This window comes from Pelobates fuscus, chromosome 3, assembly GCF_036172605.1.
Source record: "Pelobates fuscus isolate aPelFus1 chromosome 3, aPelFus1.pri, whole genome shotgun sequence".
Taxonomy (NCBI): Eukaryota; Metazoa; Chordata; class Amphibia; order Anura; family Pelobatidae; genus Pelobates; species Pelobates fuscus.
In genome coordinates this window covers 26622776-26649552 of record NC_086319.1, presented here as the reverse complement: position 1 = coordinate 26649552, position 26777 = coordinate 26622776, and the positions used below count along the sequence as shown (strand labels likewise).

Here is a 26777-nt window from a genome sequence, read left to right as displayed (position 1 = left end):
ATGGATCCAGGCAGGGTTGCCCCCTTTCCCCCCTGCTTTTCATCCTCTGCTTGCAGCCATTGGCCCAGCTCATACGGGACGACCCTAACATCAAGGGGGTACAGATAGGCGACCAACAACACAAACTTTCCCTGTTCGCTGATGATATAATACTGACTCTAACAAAACCGGTGAACTCCCTACCTGCGCTCCTCAATCTCTAGGAGCAATTCGGTGACATATCGTACTATAAACTCAATACCAGCAAATCTCAAGCGCTCCCGATTAATATACCACATGAGCAAAAAGGGCACTTTCAGCAGAGTTTCCAGTTTGACTGGAGAGAGGAATATGTAACATAACTGGGATTTAGAGTCACTAAAATGGTAAAATCCCTATTCCAGCACAACCACACTAGAATCTTTAATGTGATAAAACAAGAGCTGGAGTCATGGAAAGGGATAAAACTATCTTGGGCGGGACGCATAAATGTTATTAAGATGATGCCATTGGCTAAGCTACTATATGTGTTCAGAATGATCCCGACTCATGTACCCAAATCATATTGTTACAAAGTGCAAAGAATCTTCTCTGCATTTGTGTGGGCAAATAAGAAAGCCAGGATAGGAGGCGGATGTCTACAGAGACCGTTAGAGAGGGGAGGCATGGGGATCCCACATGTCTGGACATACCACAGGGCGACATTGCTAGCGCAAGCTATCAACTTACATGCCCCTAGGGGTATGCTTAACTGAATAGACCTAGAACAGCAACAAATGCAGGGTGACAGTCTACTGGCGTACATGTGGACCCCCGAGTTCCTGCGTGGTACGTGACCGGCACTGTTCCCCACCACATTAGCATCCATTTCAACCTGGGATGCCTTACTGAAAGTTTGTAAATGCACCAGGAAGTATCACAGGTTGAGCCCCCTGGGGGCATTATCCGCAGTTTCTCCGTGGCTCTCCCTGACATGTTGGGGAACACATGGAATAACTAACATATCCCAACTTATCTCAGGAGGCTCAATAATACCATTTGCCGACCTACAACAGAAATATAGTCTGCCCTCCAACTTCACATTCTTATATCTACAAATGAAAAGTGTCCTTATGGACTATGTAGATTACAGCACAACAGACATGACTAAGGAGCAAACGGGAGTTGCTAATTTAATCGCTACAGGATGGGACAGACCTCTAAAGCCCAAACTTCTCTCACTTTTCTATAAATCACATTTTGACAATCCTGACAAGACTCGCTTCCCATTTGCGGCATCGTGGGAGAGGTCGTCGATGGACCAATGGGTGGACAGACTGAATGCCCTCAAGGGCATGACTACTTGATTTTCCCACTGGGAAGCCCACAGAAAACTAATATATCGCTGGTATTTGACCCCCAATAGACTTAGTCACATGTATACAAATGTGCCAGGTGTCTGTTGGAGGTGTGGAGGAGACAGGGGCACTATGATCCACATTTGGTGGTGGTGCCACAAAATCAGCCCGCTGTGGGAAACTGTGCAAAAGCTGACTCATGAACAGGGACTTGAGATGCCTCTGTCCCATGAGACCTTCCTGTGGCTAGACCTCCCCCAACAATATACATTTTATAATCGTGCGCTGTTGGCCCAGATTGCGCTGGCAGCTAAAGCACTGATAGCCCTAAACTGGAAATCGGGGATATGTCCGACCAAACAAATGCTACTGGATAAGATACAACTCAATTATTCCTATGAGCGTATGTCAGTGACTACCCCAACCCAACAACAAAAAATTGCAAATATCTGGGACAGCTGGCAGATCCGATACCCACCTTGAGTGGGCTATAGGGGAGGGAGAGAGGGGGGACAAGGGAGAGGGGGGTGCTGTCTCGGATACTCCCTCGGAGGTACTCCCTCGAAGGTTTTCCCAGTCGAAGCAAAGGCCCTGACCTAACGACATAATGCAGACTAAATGCGACATTACGCTGCCACGATACCATTCACTGATGTAAGAATGTACCTTATTTCCATGTTTTTGTATCATACTTTCTTTTTCATTTTCACCCTTCCCCCTAGTTCAGTTACCCTGGCTGGCTCTTTTCTAATACGGGCAAACTCATACTGTTGGAGACTGAGCACATTAGTGTGCAACAGAGCAAACGACATATTGTTAAAAAGGAAAAATGAATCACCTATCGTATACATACAGAGGCGCTAATCGGAAATACACAGAGTTAGAAGGGTGGCTGTCCAGGCAGGAATAGAACACGGAGAGCGATAACCGATACCCCAGAAATTGACTACATAACGCCGCACAAAAACCCGTCCTGCCATCTGTAAATAACACGGAGGATCCCCTATAAGGGGGCAGGTGGGTTGCGCCACTGAGGTCCACCCCAGGTATGGCCCGGTGGGGGTAAGAAAACGATATTTGACAGAATGGGGGAACACATAAGGGTTGACACAAAGAGGGTGAGAAGCTAGGCCATCGACGGTACTCACTGTTAAACTAACCTCTGTATTTTCGGAGTGTCTCATACCTGTATGTATGCGGTTATATTGTTGTATTGTGATATTGTCATATTGTTTTATGGTTATACTATGATATCAGTTGTATGTCGCACCTTTGATGTATGGTCATATTACTGCAACCCTTATATCTTGACTGGTATATGAGAAAGTCAATAAACTTCAATTATAAAAAAAAAAAAAGACAAATATGAACCACGTGGTCAATATTTCAGTCCTACCACCAGGACGTTTATCAAGACATGAAATTAATTCGGTAAGCACTCTACATAGGAGGAAACAGACTGTAAACATGGGTGAACAGCAAAAGCATGTGTGAATGCTTACCACATATCACCAAATAGATCTCCAATTAAACATAAAGAGCCAAATATAAGAGTCAGAAAAGAAAAACAAATCAAATGTACCATGTGCAAATTTAAGTACCAAGTAATAACACCGATTTCACATTGTTTGGCACATATGCTCCATCAGTTAAGAAAAGTCTGATAAGTGAAACCCAATGACCGAGAAGAGACAGGTTGCGACATCTATAACCATAGCCCTTATAAATAATAACAGTGGTTATCTGACCAACACAATGAAAACATATGTACAGTCAAGAGAAAAAGAAAGTACATCTTATTTGAATTATGGTTTTACATTTTAGAGAAACCATGTGTGAAAAACTACGTACATCAATACTGCTTCCATAGGAATTAAGAGACTAAGTAGCAAACAGGTGGTAATCAAATGACCTTGATTAACTGATCATCAGCAAGTGTGACCACCTCTATGAAAGCCAATGTTTTAGCTTTAGTTTGCTGGTCTGGGACATTCAGGTGTACATTAACACAACATCAAGGAGGAAAGACATCAACAATAATCTTAGAGAAGCAATTGTTGCTGCCCATCAAATTGGAAAAGGTTATAAGCAGGCCCGGACAAGCCATCTGGCATACCAGGCAAATGCCAGGTGGGCCGCAATGGCCATGGGAGATCACAGAATCTTCCCTGTTGGCCCATGCAGAGCTGGCACTATCCGAGCGCATGCCCTGCTGTGTGCCTTCATGGGCTGGTAGGGAGATCAAAGATCTCTCTCACTGGCCCATAGGCACTGACATGCTGCCGCCGGCTAGGGAGGGAGGCAGTTACCAAACCCCTGATAAGCATGCTGGTGGAATGGTGATTATTTGGGGTTGTCTTGCAGCCACAGGACCTGCGAGCCTTGCAGTTATTGAGTCAACCATGAACATCTCTGTATACCAAAGTATTATAAAGTCAAATTTGAGGCAATCTGTTCGACAGCTAAAACTTGCCCAAAATTTGGTCATGCAACAGGACAATGATCTTAAACACACCAGCAAATCTACAACAGAACAGCTGAAAAATAAAATAATCAAGGTGTTACAATGGTCCAGTCAAAGTCAAGATCTCAATCCAATTAAAATGCTGTTCCGGGACCTTACAAGAGCTGTGCATAAACAAATGCCAGCAAAGTTCAATAAACTGAAGTAACATTCTCCACAGCAATGTAAGAGACTAATAAAGTCATACAGAAAATGATTCTTTCCAGTTATTGCTGCTAAAGATGGTTCTACAATCTTATTTAATCATAAGGTGTACTTTTCACACAAGGCTTCTCAATGCTTTATTTTTATTAAATAAACCATGACATGGTGTGATGTGCTGTTGTTCATCTGGAGTTGTATATACCCAATTATAAGACCTTCTAAGGAACAAATGATTATTATTCTGTTCTGATATGTAAAACCATAGAATTCAAAGAGGGTGTACTTTCTTTTCCTATGACTGTATTAACGAATAGGGTAAATTGTCTAAACAGGACAAAGCGATATCCGTACTCTATCAATACCTTCTCACCGGGCACCAAAGCAAGCACAATACCTTCCGCAGACAATGGGAAACACTTCTGGACAAACCACTCACATCCCAAGAATGGGATAAAGTCCTCCTGGGGCTGCACAAAAGCACTATTAGCTCACAAAACCAGAAAACAAACTATAAGCTGATATCGATCTGGTATAGAACCCCCGACATTACTCCACAAGATATTCCAATTGACTTCACCGATATGTTGGAGATGCCTAACAGATGGGGGAACACTGATACACATCTGGTGGGAGTGCCACACAATCGCCCAATATTGGGAAATGACACAACATAACAGAGATCCTGGGAGAGTCGACCGGCTGGTAAGCCGAATTAGCACTGCTACACGTATAACCAATGTCAATCTCCCTATACAAAAAAAATCAATCCTCGCACACCTACTGAATGCGGCTAAGGCACTTATCCCAGTATACTGGAAAAAAACAGAAACACCCTGGAGGGAGGAATGGATACGCAGAGTGGAAGACGTTCAGAGCGCTGATGTGATGCATGCGTTACTCCTGGGCAGAGAGAGCAGACACGCGGAAACCTGGCTGCCGTGGTTTTTATACATCTCTCAGGGCTTATGAGGGGAACCTCAGTGGCACGGGGGCCTCGGCTGGCCCGGCTGGAGCACATGCAGATGGCTTTGCGGAAATGCAGACTTGGGTGCTCCTACACCACCCTCCCCTCTTTCCCCCTCCTACCCTCTTTTCTTCTCTCTCCTAACCCTTCCTTCTGTTACCTTAAGATACGAATACAATTACTTACAGCAAAACACCACTGGACAACCCCTGCACTATACAAGATGCAATGTATGGACAGGGAGACAGTGATTAGTACTAGCAAACCACACCGGGAGCAATGTTGCATCTCGCCACAGGCTAGGACATAACGACTAACACTCACTGAGCCACAAGATCCCAAAATAGCACCCTTTGGTGGGACCACAAAAATGAAACTCACTAATGATGTGACCCTACACCACTAGCCCACAGTAACAGACCCGAGAGGAGGACATAGTACGGAGAATACATACACGACCTTACACGACAACGTCAGACACCATACCACACATACCTCTGTCCTGGAACATGAGGACGGTAAACCCTCAAAGCTAAGCCAAATGGTAACACCTCCCCTACAGCACTGGCACCCATCAGCCCCCATGCTGTAACTCTGTGCCCCAATCCAAGGGACAGGAGGGATGGGTGGGGAGATGGTAAAGTCAGGATAGATAAATGAGATAAATGGGGGGAGGCAATAGACAAAAGACCCCAACCCCAAGGTGATATTCACACCCAAAACCTCCGACAGACAGGGTAAAGGCTCCCCGGAGGTGCCGCACCTAGTCAGAATACAGGCGAAGGCCACGAAGGCCCGTGGCAATGTCTATGTCCAATACCACCACTTTGCTGCTCTACTAATGGTGACATGGACACATGCAAAAAATGATGGGTGTGATAACAGAAATACCAACATCATGCATAATTGTGATAGCAAAATGACACCAGACTGTGATCGTGCAGTATGCTCATCCTGACCATAGGATCTGCGAGTCCACAAAGTTGGTATATTTGTGAATGCACGCTGAACCCTTTAATAAAAGATTCTTTAAAAAAAAAAAAATTCGTCTAAACAAACTTTCAAGCATTACTAGACATCAAATAATTCTGGCACCTACAATATTATACAGAGTATCAATAAAGGACATATGCTATATATCAGTTGAATTAATATAGTAGTAATGAAAGACACTAAGTTATTTTTACAAAGTCCCTTGAGTGCTCTCTATGTCTAGGAGATTACCCTGGAGCATCCAGACCAGAATTAGTGAGTGCGGGGTCAGCAAGGTACATATATGCCAGACCTGCCTTTTTCCCAGGCAGACATGCCCATTATGGGTTTCATCAGTGTCACAAGCTGCTTCACTGACAACAATACTGCCCCCCACAATCCAGATTCCCTAAACGTGAAATTTGAAAGGTATAATTTACTCAATATCACCCTAGACATTACTAGCTATGCTATTATTGCTACATTGTAGCATATTTACATTTTTTAATCTTTTTACATAGCTTTTTTTACATATCCATTTCTGCTTTTGATGTGTACTATAGAAGTATTTTTCTCTTTGCCTTTTCCTTACAAATGTAAGTTGTTTGATTGGTTTTTTTTGTAGTTTTTTTTTAAACAAAGTCTCCTGAGTGCTTTCTATGTGAAGAAATATAAATAAAAAAACAAACACACTGCTCAGCCACATCAAAACCACTGACAGGTGAAGTAAACAACATTGATAATATTGTTATAATGGCATCTTTCAATCAATTCTTGAATTTATTATGTTGGAATCAGAAAAAATGGGCACGCGAAATGACTGAGCAGAATGACTCTGACATGGGTAAAACAGTGATGGCTAGATGACTGGGACAGAGCATCTCTAAAACAACAAGTCTTGTGGGGTGTTCCCTTTGTTCAGTGATTAGTACCTATCAAATAGACATGTGCAATTCGTTTTGGTCCAAATGTAAATACGGACGAATTTCGGGGAATTCGGAAATTCGGGTACTTCCGAATGTCCGAATAGCTGAATTGCCGAAGTCCCGAAATTACCAAAATTCTGAAGTGTCGAAGTTCTGAAGCACAGTATTGCCTAAGTACTAAAATACTTACCCAGTGGAAGAAGAAGAATGTTACACTGTATACAATTTTAAATAAAAAGTATACAAACATAGCCAGGATTCAGCTATAAGCATTTGCAACACTTTCATCAATGGAATGAAAGGAATGAATAAGTAGATAACTCCCTAATACCGTGGGAATTAGGGAGCTATCTACTAAAAGGCTGAAAGACCTTAATTGGTTTTTCAGCCAAATTTACTAATACTAAGTAAAGATTACTTAGTATCAGTGAATTATGCCCCTACTCGCTATACCGCGAGTAGGGGCATGTCTATTTCAATTCACCATTCAGAGTGTTGTTATGAGTCAAATTACACAGCGTGGGAAAATTCCAAAGAATTTCCCACGCTGTGTAAAATGACACAGAGCACTCTGATTGGTGGATTTCAAGCTAACCAATCAGAGTGCTGTGACAGGTAAACGTAGAGACTTACCTGTCAGTCTCTTCATTTACCTGTCAGAGCACTCTGATTGGATGGCTTAAATCCACCAAGCAGAGTGCTCTGAGCCTAATTGCAGGGCGGGGCAAGGCTTTATAAGCCTTCCCCTACCCTACAGAGCCCAGTCTGCGTGGAGCCCTCCATGGGTGAAGATGGATAAAAAAAAATTGTGCTTGATTTTTAAGTGCGTTGGTTATTATGGATTTTTATTTGGCCTGTTTTGGGGCTGAAAAAAGAAGATTTTAGAAGAAAGAAAACATCAAATGGTAAGTTTTAATTTGTATTTATTTATTTTTTTACAGGTACTTAGTTAATGCCCCCCCCCTCATTATTTTTAGGGGGTAGGAAGGGGTAACTTTTTTTGGGGAGGGGGCTGACTGGGGGTTTGGGGACCCCTAGTCAGCTGGGGGGGTTACATTTTTATTTAGGGCCCCCACCTGCCGCCCAGCCACTCAGGGGTGGGGGCCAGGGTGGAGGACATTAGGCTCCCCCCAATTGGTATTTAGGGCCCCCACCCACTGCTCAAGGGGGAGGACATTAGGTTCCCTTATTCTAATTTAGGGTCCCCACCCACCGCTCAGGGGTGGGGACCAGGGGGGAGGACATTAGGGCCTCCACTCACTGCTCAGGGGTGGGTGCCAGAGGGGAGGACATTAAGTCCCCCCCTTATTCTAATTTAGGGCCCCCCACACGCCGCTCAGGTGTGGGGGCCAGGGGGGAGGACAATAGGTCTCCCCCTTTTTTTTACTTTAGGGCCCCTACCCGCCGCTCGGGGCTCATGAAGGGGGACCCCTGGCTGCTTACTGTTTAATAGACATGCCCCTACTTGCGGTATAGCAAGTAGGGGCAACATTTACTAATACCAAGTCATTTTTACTTAGTATTAGTAAATTTGTCTGAAAGACCAATTTAGGTCTTTCAGCCGTTTGATAGATAACTTCCTAATACCATGGGAATTAGGCAGTTATCTACTAAACGGCTGCAAGAGAAGTCCCGAAATTCCAAAATGCCGAAGTTCCGAAATTCCAAAGTCCCAAAGTGCCGAAAATGCGAAGTCCCGAAGTGCCGAAAATGCGAAGTCCCGAAGTGCCGAAAATGCGAAGTCCCGAAGTGCCGAAAATGCGAAGTCCCGAAGTGCCGAAAATGCGAAGTCCCGAAGTGCCGAAAATGCAAAGTCCCGAAGTGCCGAAATTGCGAAGTGCCGAAATTGCGAAGTCCCGAAGTGCCGAAATTGCGAAGTCCCGAAGTGCCGAAGTCCCGAATTTCGGTAATGCTGAACCGAACCGAAAATTTTCCCCATGCACTTGCCTACTATCAAAAGTGGTGCAAGGAAGGATAAACGGTGAACCAACGTCCGGGTCATGGTTGCTCAAGCTAGCAAAGGCTAGCTTGTCTGGTCCAATCACACATAAGAGCTACTGAAGCTCAAATTGCCAAAAAACGTAAAGGGTGGTCATGATAGAACGGTGTCAGAACACACAGTGCACCACAGTTTGCGGTGTATGGGGCTTTACAGCCACAGACCAGTCAGAGTGTCCTTAATGACCCCTGTTCCTCATTGAAAGCACCTTCAAAGGGGACGTGGGCTACAGAACTTTCCTGGGCAGCATGATCTCCAGCTCAAATTAGCTGCACTGTAAGGTATACAGGGATATGATGTAATTCGTATCCCCACCACCTGTATGAAGCAAAGCTGGAGGCTGGGTTGGATGGAGGTGATGGAGCTCTACTATACTACATGTAGTGACCAGCAGGAGAAGAGTGTTGTGCACTCCTCTCCTGGCGGTCACATAAACATTGCACCCCAGGGCCAGTGAGTCCTAAAGCGGCTGCCTTGTGGTAATGCAGGTCTCGACAGTAAAATCTATTCACTTATTCCTATTCTTTACTTATTTGTAATTTGTTTTTTTCAGAAATGTCATAAGAACATGGGCATTAGTAGAAATTATGACCATAACATAATTTTTTTTAAAATACATTAAATATGGTGAGAAGTCAAACGTCCTTACCCACTATGCTTCATGTGTGGAGGTTTATCCATCCTCACAGCCAACTTTATTTTCAGATCTGTATCTTGGCTGTTTTTGGGAACTACCATTTTGTGGAGTTCTGGCAACTTCGAGCTGTTGGGTGTTGGTGTTAAAATCACCTGAGCGTAAAAAAAAAAGCATATATAAAAAAATGTGAACATGTATAATTTCACCACCGACGTATACAATGCAGAATAAAGACAATATGAACGTCAACAATAAGTCATATAATATTCAATTTATTCCATCACCATCTTGGAGAAACACAATTGTTACTGGCCACAATCACAAATAGGCTATTTGTAATGAGTAGATATCCAAATTGTGTTGGAACAAAAAAAGTAGTAAACAATCTGTGAAGAGAATTATATAGCAATGGTGTTTGTGGTGCTTGTTCATAGGGTGGTACCCTCTGTTTTTGATGCAAAGACAAAGCATAAATATTGTATATCCTTCTTTATTATATTGTTCTTCACTGATTCATATTGTCACTTTGTTTAAAGAATAAAACTTTAAAACTTGCTTGAAATATACTTTTAATATATCTATAGCCAACCCAAATATCCACATAATAAACAAAGATTTTATAAAGCTTGAAAGCACAAACATATATTATGGACAATGGAAATACATTGATGCTCCACTCTGAATAAAACACCAGGGGGTGCCAGCATACCATGTAATATACACATTCACAAACTTAAGAAATTCACTGCAAGCTCTTCTAAAAAAAAACAAAAAAAAAAAAAACACCAGGAGGTGCTCAAGTTTAAACAATACACTGTAGAATAATAAAAGTACTTTTGTTACTCCAGTACTTTGTTTAGGGTGTGTGTGTTATGCATTATCCATATGAACTGTCAACTCTTTCCTGAAATACATTCTATTTATTTGTGGCACCAATGGAAAAATAAAAGGTAATCTTTGAATGGCACTTAAAATTAACTCCTGGCGATTAATAGGCCATCAAGGAGTGGGGGGAGGAGGGGATTACTTAAACCTCAAAGAACCATTCTGTTCCACTTTTTATCAAATATACCCAAGCATGGAAAACAGGACTACAGGAGACCCACGGCATTAAAAATAAAATAAAACAATCAATGAGTATTTACTCTCTACTAGGGGTGGGCAAATGGTAGATCCCTATATTTTGCAGAACTACAACTTCCATAATAATTTAACCAATCTAAGGGATGGCAGTGTAACATGGGAGATGTAGTTATACAATATTTAGGGATCTACCATTTGCCCATCCCTGCACTAATGTTTTGAACCAGTGTGCCCAACCCTCTGCAGAAATAACTGAGGAACAAGACCCTGTGTTTAGATTAACCTCTCTTTTTTTTAGTGTGCTTCTCCTTTCCACTCGCCCCACCACTTGTCCGCTTGATCTCATTCCATCACATCTAACAGATCTCTCTCCTCTTGTCTTGTGCTGTCCTTAACGCATATATTTCACTGTTCTCTTTCTTCTCACTTTGTCCACGCTCCCCTTAAACATGCTATTGCTGTACCCGTCCTAAAAAAGCCATCTCTTGACCATTCTTCCCCTTTTAACTACTGTCCCATATCTCTTCTTAAAGCTTCTAAAACAGGCCTTTACCCACCTGGCATGCTTTCACAACTCCAGCCCTGTCCCCGATCAGTTTAAATTTGGATTGAGCTCCCTCCATTCTTCTGCGACTTCTTTGACTAAAGTAACGGACGATCTAATTGCTGCTAAATCCAAAGGCCACTACTTCATACTGATCCCTCTAGACCTTTCTGCTGCCTTAGACACTGTTAACCTTCTTTAAACCCTTGGCCTCTGTGACACTTTCTTCTCATAGTTCTCTCACTCCCAACCTTCATTCAAGGTCTCATTTTCTAATAACACCTCCTCTCTCCATCAAGTCTTGGTTAGAGTACCCAAAGGCTCTGTTCTCAGTCCCTTTTGTTTTTCCTTTATACTGTCTCTCTTGCCATACTTATTAATTCCTCTGAATTCCACTACCACCTGTATGTCAATGACACCAAGATATATCTCTGCTTTCCTGATCTCTCATCCGCTGTCCTAGAACGAGTCACTGGTTGCCTCTCTCCCATCTCTGATTGGATGTCCTCTCACTTCTTAAACCTCAATCTCTCTAAAACTAAGCTTCTTATCTTTCCCTCCTCCTCTTTCACTCTCCCTGCAAGACCTGAAATTTGAATTGTTATAATAAGAATAGTAACTAAATTTAAGGCAGAAATAAAAAGTACCACTCATTTAAAATACAAAATGGTGCACATCTTTCTACATGATGCCTCGGGAATATCCTACATAGGGAAAATAGTTAATTAGTGATGTACAGTGGGTCAAGTTTGCAAAATTAATGAAATCTTAATCTAAGAAAAAATGATTCTAAATAAAATAAAATGGAGAGAGAATATCCATTAAGCAACTAATTACTTGCAATTAAAACATTGTTCCACATTAATTATATGCACAAGGCTCCTTAATACATAATTAAAGGAAGATGCTTAGCACACACATAAAATACAAAAAGGTATAAAACCTACATAGTCTTTGCGAACATCAATACAGTATATCATTATTGTCAGGAAGATCTATCAATTATGGTAATAGAGAAATGTGGAATGAATCGGAGAGGAGAATATACCTTGGAAAACCATAAGACTTGAACATGGTTATTTACTAAACAATAGACTAAAGTATCTGATTCTAAACAAATATTTGCACAGTCTACTAAACACTGAACTGTCAGGAAGGGAATAGGGAATTTCAACTTTGCTGGCCAAAATAGTGTTATCTGGAAAACGTCAAAGAATTGGAAACAAAATTGAAATGTGACTAGTTTAGTGAGTAAAGCTGATGTGAGTGTTCCGTCTAACTCTCTGATCAACAAATGGTAAAAAACAAACAAACCTCAGGTAACAGTTTTGCTTTAAAGGGACTTTCCACTGTCCAAATACAAAACAAATTATTTTAAAGAAAAAAAAAATCAGTTTAGTAGATGTACACGCATTGAAAACGTACATGCATTTGATTATAATTCTTTTTTACTGAGGATATATCCAAAAGCTGCATAACTCTTGTCTGAAGACTTTGCAAGCCCTCCCCTTCTAATCCTGCCCAGACCTTCTGTGGCTGTCCAATCACATACTTCCCAATGTCTGTGCAAGGCAGATGGTCGGAGCAATTGCTGCCTCTTGAGTTTAGCGCCTCTGACCTAAACAAACCAGAAAGTAACAGGACTGGTTGGCTGATTGACAGCCAGGGGGGTGTAACAAGGTTAACTTATAAAAGCACCTATTTCTATTAATTTATGCACTTTTTGAAAAAGGAAAAAAAAAGGGGGTACACTCTTCACACGTAAAGCACCTGCCACAGTTCTTTTCGGTGGCAAGGAGGGATACGAGGTGAATGCCACTAGAGCCCAAATGTATACATTGAGAATTTCATTTAATTGTTTTATGCTTTAAACTTTGTGATGCGTCACTAAAAGTACCCAATTCTGCTTGAAAAATGCGCATTGACTTTGCCAAGTTGATTTTGCTCAGTATTGCAATGTTGGTGAACAGAGGTCTCCCATGCCTCATTACAAGACTCAAAGCAGATGGGCAAGTACTATGGAAACATTGGCTCTAATTGGAATCATTTTCCTGAACGGTAATTCTCAACAGCATCATCCAGCAACATTTGTAGATGTACTCCCTCTACTCCATGCAGAGAGTGTTTATACTCTACAGAGGTACAGTATTCCACTAACTTCCGCTTTTCAGATGAGTAATTTGATAAGTGAATCAATTAAACATACAGCTGTTACACTCATAAGCAGCTACTTTTCAGGATTACACACTGGGTGTCAGTCCATATGACTTTTAAAATCAATGTAGTAGATACTGTAACAGTTACATGACTGCTTTCATTTTGTTAAAAAGGAAATGTACACACACATATATACGAACACTAACTTGTTTATTATGAGAAAATACTGCCACGTCAAGGTTCGGGAGATATCATAGACTTTGAGGCTGAAGGTTAAGTGCGATATGGCTGCCTTCAAAGCAGAGTTATTTCCCACAGCTGACATATCAAGTCACCACAAACATAAGGCTGCCATGACATGCATACTGCAGAAATATAGCTAATGTTTTTGGTTAACTCTACAAATCTCAGGATCTAGTCGTATTGTACAATACAATGTCCCATATTGTATAGCGTGATGCCACACCAGAAGGATTGCTAGGTTCCAGAAAAGAAAATGTGATGTCCCCTGCATGACATATCCTCGCCTTTCTATGCTTTATCTCTACGCTCTACACATGAATAGCATGCTACTGATAATCTCCATGATCTCAATGAAATCACAGACAGAAACAAGCAAAAGATGCACATGCAGGTGTTCAAAGCAATCCTGTCATTCTTCCTCTTCTAAAGAGTGGTCAGTGTCAAAGGCCAAGACTATATAATACATTTTTAGCTATACCAGTAGTAGTCAGTTGTGGTGTGGCTAAACCAACGAATTGTGAGGTCTGAAAAAGAGGGCCCACCTATTGAAAGAGTATAAAAGAGTAAAAGAACTTTCCCACGCTGTGTAAAATGACTCAGAGCATTCTGATTGGTTGGATTCCAAGCCAACCAATCAGAGTGCTGTGACAGGTAAATGTAGAGACATACCTGTCAGTCTCTTCATTTATCTGTCAGAGCACTCTGATTGGTTAGCTTGGAATCAACCAATCAGAGTGCTCCCAGTCAAAATGCAGGGCGTGGTCAAAATGCAGGTCCCCCCACTATTTATTTAGGGTCCCCATCCGCTGCTCATGGGGGGGGCATTGGGTCCCCCCCATTATTTATTTATTTAGCGTCCCCACCTGCCACTCATGGTTGGGGACATTAGGTCCCCCCCCATTATTTATTTATTTAGGGTCCCCACCTGCCGCTCATGGGTGGGGACCTGGGGAGGACATTAGGTCCCCCCCTTTATTTATTTAGGGTTCCCACCGGACGCTCATGGGTGGGGACCTGGGGGGTATTTAATTAGGGTCCTCGCCCTCCCGGTAGTGTTGAAGTAGAGATTGTAGCCATATTAGTCCAGTGATGTAGATTTAAAAAATTGCAAAAATTTGTATCTTGTAATACCTTTTTAATTGGCTTAACAACATTTTTGAATGACAAGCTTTCGGGAGAACCTCCCTTTCTCAAGTCTGAAGCATTTCTGAGCAAGACAACATGTATAACTCTGCAAGAATGTTTTCTATTTTCTATCAAACCTGTGTCTCCACTCATGTCGCTCATGTCACTTTAACCCCTGTATCACAACTCAACTTTTAATTCTCTGTGTCTTCTTGCTCAGAAATGCTTCAGACTTGAAAAAGGGAGGTTCTCTCGAAAAATGGTCATTACAAAATGTTCTTAGTCCAATAAAAAAGGTATTACAAGATATTAAAAAAATTCAGTTTTTTTTACACACACACACATATATATATATATATATATATATATATACACACACACACACACACACATATATATATATATATATACACACACATACACACACATATTTTTTACACACACACACACACACACACACACATACATACATGCACATTACACTTCATACACATACACATATACTACTGATTTGAGGTAGACCTACTAAACTCTGGTGTCTGAATATAAATCTCCCTATTCTAATAAAATTATGCATAGTACTTGATTTAGAATTTTATATCTCAATTAGACAGCATTAATACTACTTTTGTGTAAAGGCGGCACATGATTGTTTAAATAATTATTACATTGATTAAATTAACCAGAACTTTAGCGAATTGAAAGCAGAGGTCAATCTGAAGGGAGAAACGAACAACTGAGACTTCTACACATTAAAGATATTTCACACTCATTAAATGCAACAAGCACGGTTAGTAATAAGATAACTTCTCCCTATAAGGCTGCATGTCTTTGATATTGCTGAAACCCATTCTAATGCACAGTTCTTAAATATATCCACTGCCAAGCACATAACGTAACAGGAACGTAATTACACTATATACATCAAAGAGCAGAGTTTATCTTCATATTAACTGACTTTAAACGATATGACTAAATCCTAAAATTACACAATCTCTTTAACCCCTTAAGGACACATGACATGTGTGACATGTCATGATTTCCTTTTATTTCAGAAGTTTGGTCCTTAAGGGGTTAAGTGCAAGCGGCTCGGGCGGATTATGTTAAAAAAAAATGCATAAAGTAAATTAACCATTTAGGGACCAAGATCTGTTTTTTTAATGGTCACAATCATTTTTTTTTTTTCAAGGATCCTATTCCAAAATAAAAAGGCTTACTCTATTATTGACTGCCAGGCTACATGGATATGAATGTGATCATGGCAAAGCATTACTTTAAGTAATTAAAATTCATAAGAGTTGGGCATATCTTGTGCGCAATGAGTCAGATATTTTATGCTATCACAAAGCATAAAATGTCCCTAAATGTGTTCCAGTGGGGAACAAGTGTTAAAGGAAAACTCCAGTGCCAGGAAAACAATCCGTTTTCCTGGCACGGGAGGTACCCTCTCCCTCCCACCCCCCAATCCCCGGTTACTGAAGGGGTGAAAACCCCTTCAGTCACTTACCTGAGGCAGCGACGATGTCCCTCGTTGCTGTCTCCTCCTCTGTGCCGCTCCCCCTACTGTCTCCGTCGGTCGGTGGGCGAGACTGATCCCGCCCACCGGCCGAGGAGACCTAATGTGCATGCGCGGCAATGCCGCGCATGCGCATTAGCGCTCCTCATAGGAAAGCATTGAAAAAGATTTTCAATGCTTTCCTATGAGGAAATGAGCGACACTTGAGGTCTTCACACAGCGTGAGGATGTCCAGCGACGCTCTAGCACAGATAATCTGTGCTATGAAGGAGGAAGTGACCTCTAGTGGCTGTCTAGTAGACAGCCACTAGAGGTGGAGTTAACCCTGCAAGGTAATTATTGCAGTTTATAAAAAACTGCAATAATTACACTTGCAGGGTTAAGAGTAGTGGGAGTTGGCACCCAGACCACTCCAATGAGCAGAAGTGGTCTGGGTGCCTGGAGTGTCCCTTTAATTTAAAAAAGCAGACAAAGATATTTATAGCTATTTATGTAATCATTCATTTGAACCCCTCTCACGTCACACAGGCCCAACACAAACACACACACACCACCCCTCACAAATACTGGATTCCCTATAGACACAATGCACCCTCCTACAGACACACACAAAACAGCCCTGACAGACACTCTGGATTCCCTTACCAATATGCTAGATCCCCTACATACACACACTGCAACACACAAACACACACCATATTCTACACATTAGCAATACCAACAATTAGCCCTCAAAAGCATGCACAGTACTCTCCTGGCCTTTTTGTCCCCTGGTATCTCACTTGTGGAGACACCAGAGACAAGTCACAAACAAACACAGCACGGCAAATTACACAGAGCCTTTTTGCCATGCAAGAGCTCTTTAGCAAAGCTCTGCGCATGGGCTGCCCTGGAAGAGCATTGAAGTGACTTTGGGGGGATGTGCTTGTCATTGGTGATTACACAACACACACCCTCTCTGGCTCCAACCCCTACCAATGGGCCTCTCTGGTTATTTAAGGCCCGGGACACATTTTTTCCCCAGTTTGGCCGTGCTTCATGAAGAGATATAAGGAAGTTGTGATTAAGCAATTTAAAAGCTGAGTAATACACCACTTATTTTTATCAGTTCAAAGATCCAGTAGACTTGTAAACTTTTTTTTTTTTTTTTTTAAATCTTTATTTTTGTTGTGCTGAAAGTTAACATACAGGCCTGCGATGTCTCAACAGCAGTAGCAAGATCATGGTCAGCATAATAACAGTGTCAGGTTAAGCTTTATGGTAATAACACAATAGCATCTACAGGGCGTGTGAGAGAACTGCCCTTTTGTAAGGAAATAGGAAAGCAAGAGAGGTATGTCAGCCAGGCAGTAAAATAGTAGTTGACATAGCTAGGCAGGCTGACAACAGGATCAACATTAGTAATCGTGCTACTGGGTATGACATTATGGGAAGAGAGCTATTAGACAGAATGCATAAAACATAAAAAAACAAACAGAAGCGCATGCCATGGCAGTAGGAGCCAGAGCATTGCGGGGAGTACAGAGGTAAGTGTTATTCTATTCTATTCTGCATGTGGGCCACATCAGACAGTCCAACTCCCAATCAGGTAAGTTGAACAGGTCACCCCTGCAGATCTCCTCTACAATACACTTAGAGTAAACGATCCCCGAAGACCAACCACACCAGGCTGCTGGAGATATTTTCGGCGATCTGATAGACAGCCAGCGGGACATATGAGTAACCCATCGGAGATGTAGGTGGTGCCTCGGAATCCGTCTGCAGCTTCTCTCCGTGATGATCTGCGTGCACCGCCTGGGAGAGACTGCACACTGTGCCATCGGCCAGCCATCCGAATTCGTGTGGTCGTGGCTGGTCACATGTGAGTATTGTGCAGCATTTGATTTTGTAGTTTAGCCCAGAACTGAGCACACAGCTCATCAAAAGCTCTCAGCAGCGGGTCCACATGAGGATTACACTGTGGGAAGGCTTGAGGAGTAGCGGACCCCTGGCATGGCGACCATTTTGCAAGGTGGGCCTCAGCCCTCTGGCTTGATCTATATTGTGGTGCCACGCTTAGAAGACCACTAGATTCCACCAGTGGAGACCGGGATACCTCCCACCGGTCCAAAGGGGGGAAACAGGACCCTGGAACAGGCTTTCTTCAGGCTCGAGCAGAGGATCGGCCACCTCCCCGCCTCAGGTACGTTAATAGGCCACAGAGATGTTGAGCATGGGCTATGACTGCCAGAACCAGCCAGATACAAGTCCAAATCTCGGCAGGATAGTCCCAAGGAGTATAAGCAAGTTTTGTGCCAAAAGTAGAGAGGACAAGTCAATTATCTGGCCCAGCAGGGCTCGAGTGCTGCAGGAACACGTGGGAACGGCGTTCCTGCACTTTATCCACAGCAGGAACGCCATTCCAGTTAGTGGTCCTGCAGGACTTGTTTTGCCCGTGAGGCAAACAAGGCATTTGTCTTGTTAGCCTCGAGGCAGGCAACCGGTTGAACTCCAGGCAGGCGGCAAAGAAGCACTGATTTGTGAGCTCTCCCTGCTCAGCAACCTCACGCACCACAGAGTGATGCCGGGAGTCGGAATATGACATCATATTCTGGCTCCCGGCATCACTCTGCGGCGCGTGAGGGTGCTGAGCAGGGAGAGCTTACAAATTAGCGCTCCCTTGCCACCCGCCTGGACTTTAACCGACCGCCTGCCTTCCTGCCCGAACAACCCGGCCAGCCACCCCACTGGACCCCAGGTAAAAATATCCACCCATCTTTCCCAAAGGTAGGGAGGCTGGATGGATTTAAATTAAAATAAATAATAATCTGTGAGTGTTGGGGAAAATGTGTGTGTGTTATGTGCGTGTGTCTGGCTGTCAGTGTGTGTGTGTCTGTGTCTGGCTTTCAGTAAGTCTGTAAGTCCACCACGCTTGGCTATCAGGCCCCGCCCCCCTTCTAAACAGTTTTGCTGAAGAACCGGCTTGTTAATTATGTGAAAACAATGAAAAATATGTGGTGTGGATGCAGAAATTTAAAAGACAGAATCAACTTTGTTTGCATTATGTTAGCCAATGTTAATGTTTATACAAACGCATGCTCTGCAGTAAACACTACAGATGTTGTAAATGCCCATAGGACATTCAGAAAAATGGGAAAACAAGCTTAAAAAAAAAAGAAAAAAACCTGTAGTAATTAAAAGAATTAAAGTTCAAATTATTCAATTATTATTAACACAATCCATTACCTCTCCTATTGTTTGCAGTTAGCTTTTGTAAATTGAGAGACAGCATTTAAATAATTATTTAAACGATATTTTAGAATCTTTACGTATACATTTTACGGTCATAAAAAAGTGAAAGAACGAGCCTTACTTTTCCAAGTTCTTTATCCTCAAGGGCCAGAACACCAGTGCTTTCTGTAAACAGCTTTACTTTTACAATGGGGCGAGGATGGGTTGTAGTAAAATCTCCTTGTGTCCCCCATCTTCAAAAAAATATAAAAATAAGAATTATGCACGAAACAAGGCTTGATCACAGCTTCTTCATCTATATTTCATACAATGCGTGATGGCCGCTGACTTCAGAAACAATAATATATCATAAAATGTACGTTTGTTGCTCTATTGTATGAGCTTGAACACACACACCACTCTCTCTTTTTGGCCATCAACTCTTCTCTAACATGGAGGGAACATGCTATTTTATATAGAATATATTTTATATTATATCAAGCAGTTTTTTCTCATGATGCTGTGTACACCAAACATCATCCAATAATTCCTGGTTTGTGCATGCACATTCCTTCACAAATTATACAGCATTTAAGGATTTTCCATTTATTAAATCCCGCTCGATCTATTACCCAATCTAGTACCCCTTACCCCCAAGCTATACCCCAAAGCATACCCCTATCTATAAATCATTGTGCTATCCCCTAATCTTAACCTATTTTATTATTCTCTAACCCCACCACCACATGCTATTCCTTAACTCCAACCCCTTGTGCAATGTCCTAACCCTCTTACGCTATTCTATATCCCCAAACCATGTATGATATTTAATAACCCCAAGCATTCTTCTCCGATGTCCAATCCCAAACCCTCACATTATTGCATAAGCCCAACTAAAAAGATAAGTGATGAAAAATTGTCTCTTAGATATTTACAAAATCAGTAAATGTTGATTGAAGAGATAAACTGGCTGGAAGGTTAAACGAACAAAAGATCAGTGATTTAATTAACGACCACTTTAAAAGTTGGCCTATACACTATAATTATTCAATAACTTCTCCAATCAGAAGAAATTTAAAGGACCACCCCACTGTCCAACTACAAAAAGAATACAAATCACTATTTAGTAGATACACACCCAACAAAAACATACATTATTTTAATTAATCTTTATATTTTAGGGGGTTATCCTTAAAAAAAAAAAAAAAAAGCTATAGATCTCTTGTCTGCAGCCTTTGCAAAGCCCTCCCCTTCTAACCCCGCCCATACTTTCTGTGGCTGTCCAATCAGACTTCCCAATGAAGTCTTTGTAAGCCAGGTGCTCTGGGCAGTTACTGCCTATTGAGCTTAGTTCCACTGAGCTAACAAAACCAGGAAGTAACAGGACCGGTTGTCTAATTGAAAGCCAGTGCCAGTTTCTATTAAAATTTTTGCTTTTTGTAAAATGAAAAAAAAATAAAAAAAATAAAAGAGGACAAACTTTTTATACACAAAGCATTTCAGCAAGCTAAAGTGTATTATGGATTAGGAGTGATCATTTAATAATGCATACTGAGGTCTGGAGGCTTCTGCTTGGTCAGTCTGAAGTTTCTCCCCTCCTTCTACCTCCATCGTACAATAAACAATTCGATTTGGAGCCACAGACTTCAATCCTTGCACTTCCATAATGACAATCTACAAACAAAAAAAAAAGTCCTAATTAGCTACGAAGATGTGTGTTTCTTGAATTACAGTGTGAAAATAAATTGCAACATTATATGGCAAAACACAAAAAAAAGTTTTACCTCAAACTTCATAACCAGTACAGCCCATTTGGGGTCCTCAAATGGCCTGTGACATTTAACAAGCTTATGACTAATGACGCTGACAGATGTAGAGTTACATCTCCAGAAGCAAAGGTGTTAAACTCTGTATGTGCAGCGTTCCATAGCAAAATGTTGCACAGATTCCAGACACCATGACCACTTCAAAACACTGAAGTGGCCATGGTGCTTGAAGTAACCATTTCACATTTAAAGTTCACATTTAGGATACAGTATAATTGTAAAGCTACATTCACATATCTTTCAAATGCTAGAATTAAAGTATGTTATAGAAAAGACAACTGCTTAGTGAGCTACGAGCACGGGGCACTCTAAATACATTATTAAAGATGAAAATGGAAACAAAAGTAGCAACAATTTGGCTACAGGTTGAATGTTTCTCTCCAGTTAACTGATCTAAAGCAGCTGGAGGCCCTTACTTGTTTTTTTACACCTGTGCTATAAAAGTAAGTGTTTGTCTTTATTGACGCTATCCCCAAACAAAGTTATCTCCTATATGTAGGAAGTATCTGTTTTTGAGTCTGAAAAAGAGGATTAAATGTTGGACGCCACACTGCTGTGTTTACCTTTCTCTTGTAACTGTTCACCAACATCTTGGCTCACTGTCAATCACAATGATACATGTTGCCTTTTTGTGCCTTCAAACATTTAGTTTGTCTCATTTACATTGTGTGCCCTGCCTGTGCCAGGACTGTACTGAACTGTGGTGCCACTTCTTCCAAATGTTCATTTTATAAGAAACATTTTATAAGAAACGGTGCATCACATAAAAAAGGTTAACGCAAGTTGTAGTTTTTCATGTTTTAATCAGTTCCTTTTAAAATCCTTTTAACCAATTCCCGGATTGTGAACAATACACTACATGTTGATGTATTAAAGGGACACTGTAGTCACTAACCATTTCATTTCTTTGAATTGGTTATAGTTCATGGAGTTCCCGGGCACTGCCCCTAAGTTCAGTGATAAATCCCTTTAGAGCAGTTTAGTCATAAATAAGGATTCCTAGCCACCCACAGTCTGGCCCCATCTGGAGGTGTGGCTAAGGCAGATCTTTCACACTTCCTTGTAATCATACCTATTCATACTGTCAGCTGGAGCTCTGATAGGCTGAAAACAGTCAGCTGACACATCTTAGCCAATCACAGCGCCACACTGCTGCTAATGTGAATACTTCCTTATTAGCCAAAGCACCACAGAGAGGATGGGTGTTGGGGGCTCACATTTAGCACATTTAAAACATAAAAACATTAAAAACTGTTTACTGCTGAATGAAATTATGGTAACCGTAAACTCCAGACATTATAACTAGTTTAACGAGCTGAAGCAGATACAGTGCCTACAATGTCCCCTTAAGTACACATTACAGACACCAATACATCTCTTAATTAGTACATTATGATGGTGTTTTGAGGACCAGTCTACTATCAAGTTTATAAGAATACAATAACCATTATTAAATTTTATGATACGTACTCACTGGTAAAAGGGAAGGCATCTTGTTTCTAAAATTCCAAAAACTGCTGTATATTTTATGTCAGGATTCACACTACACTTCCAGTTCCTACCATATAGTTTATGTCAAAAATGAACATTTTAAATGTTCAGGAGTCAAATGCAATATGCTGGACCTTGGCCATAACAAAAATTAATACTTCACAGTCCATAAACACTACAGTCTGCTGTTGTGGTATTGGTACTAGATGTGCCTAGACAGCCTCCCAGAGTAATTTGTCAAACTACTTAAGAGCTGTTTAACCATGAAGACATTATATTTTTAGATACCAGCACATACCTCTAATGTGAATGAAAGGACCACATCTGATTTAGACAGCTGAACCTCGCTCTCATCCCCAATGTCCAGGAATGCATTATTCTGGCACCTCTTCAACTTTTGTAACTTAAACTCGGGTCCACCTTTGGATACCGGAAGACTTTCTAGATTGGCCATTAATAAATTGACCGACGACCGGAGTTCTTCAATGAACATACTCTCCATGTCCTTGTTTATGAACTTTGGATATTTTCGTCCCTAATTAAAAGAAAGAAAAGCAATGAGAATTTGGTCTCCATGCATGGCTAAGTGAACCGGAGCCTGATTTACAAAGAACATTCTGAACAAATTAAACTATGATAAATCTTTGCGTATTGTAGCGAAAAGTGTAACTTGTGTTAGAATGTTCGGGTTATTTTTCATTGCTAGATTGATTACAGCAAGCGTCAGTAATTAATGGATCTTGGGTTTCTACATCAAAACATGTTCAATATTAATGATAAACAATTATCCACTGTGAAAAGTGAAGTCATATCAGCGCGCGCCGACGAGAGATAATCTGTCAGGCTGTTCACCTTTGCCATTTGTTCCGCCACTTGCAGTCGTCCATCAAGTTCTCGTCTGATTTGGGCTGCTTGCTCATCAGCATTATCCAGCTAAAATACAGATCATAAACAGCATTAGCATAATGTACGAGTACAACAAGTGCTTATTAATCTGCCACTTAGAGTTACCTCCTCACGTAAAAACTATAAACTCCTTTGTGTAAAACAGTAGATAAAAATGTATTTATTTTTAAAAAGGTTAAAGGACCACTATAGTGCCAGGAAAACATAGTCGTTTTCCTGGCACTATAGTGCCCTGAGGGTGCCCCCACTCTCAGGGACCCCTCCCGCTGGGCTCTGGGGAGAGTAAAGGGTTAAAACTTACCTTTATTCCAGCGCCGGGCTGGGAGCTCTCCTCCTCCTCTCCGCCTCCGATCCTCCCTTTCGGCTGAATGCGCATGCGCGGCAAGAGCTGCGCGTGCTTTCAGCCGGTCTCATAGGAAAGCATTTACAATCTTTTCCTATGGACGCTTGTGTGCTCTCACTGTGATTTTCACAGTGAGAATCACGCAAGCGCCTCTAGCGGCTGTCAGTGAGACAGCCACTAGAGGATTTGGAGGCTGGATTAACCCATTTATAAACATAGCAGTTTCTCTGACCTGGCACCCAGACCACCTCATTAAGCTGAAGTGGCCTTGGTGCCTAGAGTGTTCCTTTAACAAAGGCAACAAAACCATAGCTCAACTCAATGTTATAAATAGTAGTCCACAAAGTCCTATGGAATGAAATGTTCTCTTTAAAGGGATCATATATATGATTATAGTGATTATTATCACTATTATTAATATGGTGCTTGGAGGCAAGATGTGCAAAGCATGCATTTTCTGTCTGTCCATTTCCAAATGAGAGCCTGTGTCCAGGGCCGCCACCAGAAATTTTGGGGCCCCTAACTCAGCTCAGGGTCTGGGCCCCCTGGGGCCTGCCTCCAAATACCGCCCACTGGGTCCGCCTCCAAATACCACCCACAGGAACACACACACAGACACAAACACACACACTGATACAAAAGGACACAGATACATACTAACAGACACACATACTGAAACAGACATACACGCATACAGGCATACATAGTGATAGACAGACACATACTAACATACATACAGACACACATGCATGAGGACATACAGACATACACAGACACTGACATCCATACACACATACATTCATGATGGCATACAGACACACACAGACATACATTCATAATGGCATACAGACATACATACATACAGACTGACATACATGCATATATACAGACATACTGACAGACATACATGCATACAGACATCCATACACACATACACAGACATACGTTCATAATAATATACAGACATACATTCATACTGACATACAGACATACATATATACATATATAATGACATACATATATACATACATAGACATACATACAGATAGACATACATGCATACAGACATACATTGACATACATGCATGCAGTCAGACAGACAGAGACATACATAGACATACATACACACACACAGACATACACACAGACATGCATGCATCCAGACAGACATACATAGACATACATACATTCATAAATAGACATACATTCATACAGACATGCATACAGACTTACATATACATACACAGACAGACATACATACAGAGACATACAGACATACATAGACATACATGCATGCATACAGACACACATACACATACATGCAGGCAGACACATACACAGACAGACATACAGACATACATACACATACATAGATACATAGACATACACACAGACATACACATACAGACTTACATACATACATACATACATACATACATACATACAGACATACATACATACAGACATGCATACAGACATACACATACATAAAGACAGACATACATACATAGACATACAGACAGACATACAGGTATGCATACAGACAGACATACGTAGACATACAGACAGACATATATATACGTAGACATACAGACAGACATACAAAGACATACAGACAGACATACATACATACTCACAATCTAGTGTACATCCCATGGGGAGGTCGTGTGGAGCGAGTCCTATCCCAGAGTCAAAACTTGTATGCTTATTATGCACAAATCTCCTGTTTCCCCCCCAGGGGGAAAGATTACCATATGTTCCATGGCATGTAATGGGCTTGTGTTTTGACATTTCGTTTGTGTTTAGCTGTAATGTTACTCTTACTCAATTACTGTACCCACATTGTATACTGTTTTTCTCGCCATTAAATGGTCTTTCTAAAGATACCATTATTTTCATTGTATCATATAATTTACTATAAAGAAAATAATAAGAAACATTTTTAAAAAACACACTTTTTCTAACTTTGACCCCCAAAATCTGTTACGCATCTACAACTGCCAAAAAACACCCATGCTAAATAGTTTCTAAATTTTGTCCTGAGTTTAGAAATACCCAATGTTAACATGTTCTTAGCTTTTTTGGAAAGTTTTAGGGCCATAAATACAAGTAGCCCTTTGCTATTTTCAAAATTATTTCGAAATTAACGTTAATTAATTAAGTTACATTGTAACACTGATATCTGTCAGGAATCGCTGAATAACCCTTCACATGTATAAATTTTTCTTTAAAAGGAGACAACCCAAGGTTTAAACTTGGGGTATTTTGACTCTTTTTATGCAAGCAATTGACCACTAATCTATGCCAAATTAAACAAAAAAAAAAATGATTGGTGATTTTTTTGACACACATAGCAATTTAAGGATACATGTTATGAGAACTTTGAGGGTTACTGCCAAAGAACACCCCAATATGTATTTAGCAACATCTCCCGAGTACAGTGATACCAGCTATGTATAGGTGTGTCAGGTTTTCTGGGGGCTTAAATACCTTATTTGGAGGGTGCGCATTCCAGTTTTCCAACTTTGAATTTTCACAGCTGGTAATCATGCACCCATGTCCTATTTGGGACATTTTTGAAGCCGTCCAATGTAATTTACCCGCACCAAACCATATATTTTTGAAAAGTAGACAACCCAGGGTATTCAATATGGGATATGTCCAGTCATTTTTAGTAGCCACTTAGTCACAAGCACTAGCCAAAAATAGCATTTATATTTGTTTGTGTATTAAAAATGCCAAAAACAATTATGAATGCTAACTTTGGCCAGTGTTTGTGACCAAATGGCTACTAAAAAAGACTGAACATACCCCATTTGCAATACCGTGGGTTGCCTTCTTTTGCAAATGG

The 26777-nt window shown here is 41.2% G+C and overlaps 1 protein-coding gene across 7 annotated transcripts in view; it reads right to left on the bottom strand.

Moving 5' to 3' along the window:
• The window catches only part of CADPS2 (calcium dependent secretion activator 2), a 416067-nt gene that overhangs the window by 264474 nt on the left and 124816 nt on the right, over positions 1–26777 (bottom strand). For all 7 annotated transcript variants that reach the window (XM_063446829.1, XM_063446831.1, XM_063446824.1 and 4 more), the window contains exons 4-8: positions 23530–23610; positions 22976–23212; positions 20913–21034; positions 19503–19614; positions 9495–9634 (exon numbers count right to left, since the gene is read on the bottom strand). In XM_063446829.1, the coding sequence (XP_063302899.1) occupies positions 9495–9634; positions 19503–19614; positions 20913–21034; positions 22976–23212; positions 23530–23610 (692 nt within the window). The remainder of the gene's footprint in view (positions 1–9494; positions 9635–19502; positions 19615–20912; positions 21035–22975; positions 23213–23529; positions 23611–26777) is intronic.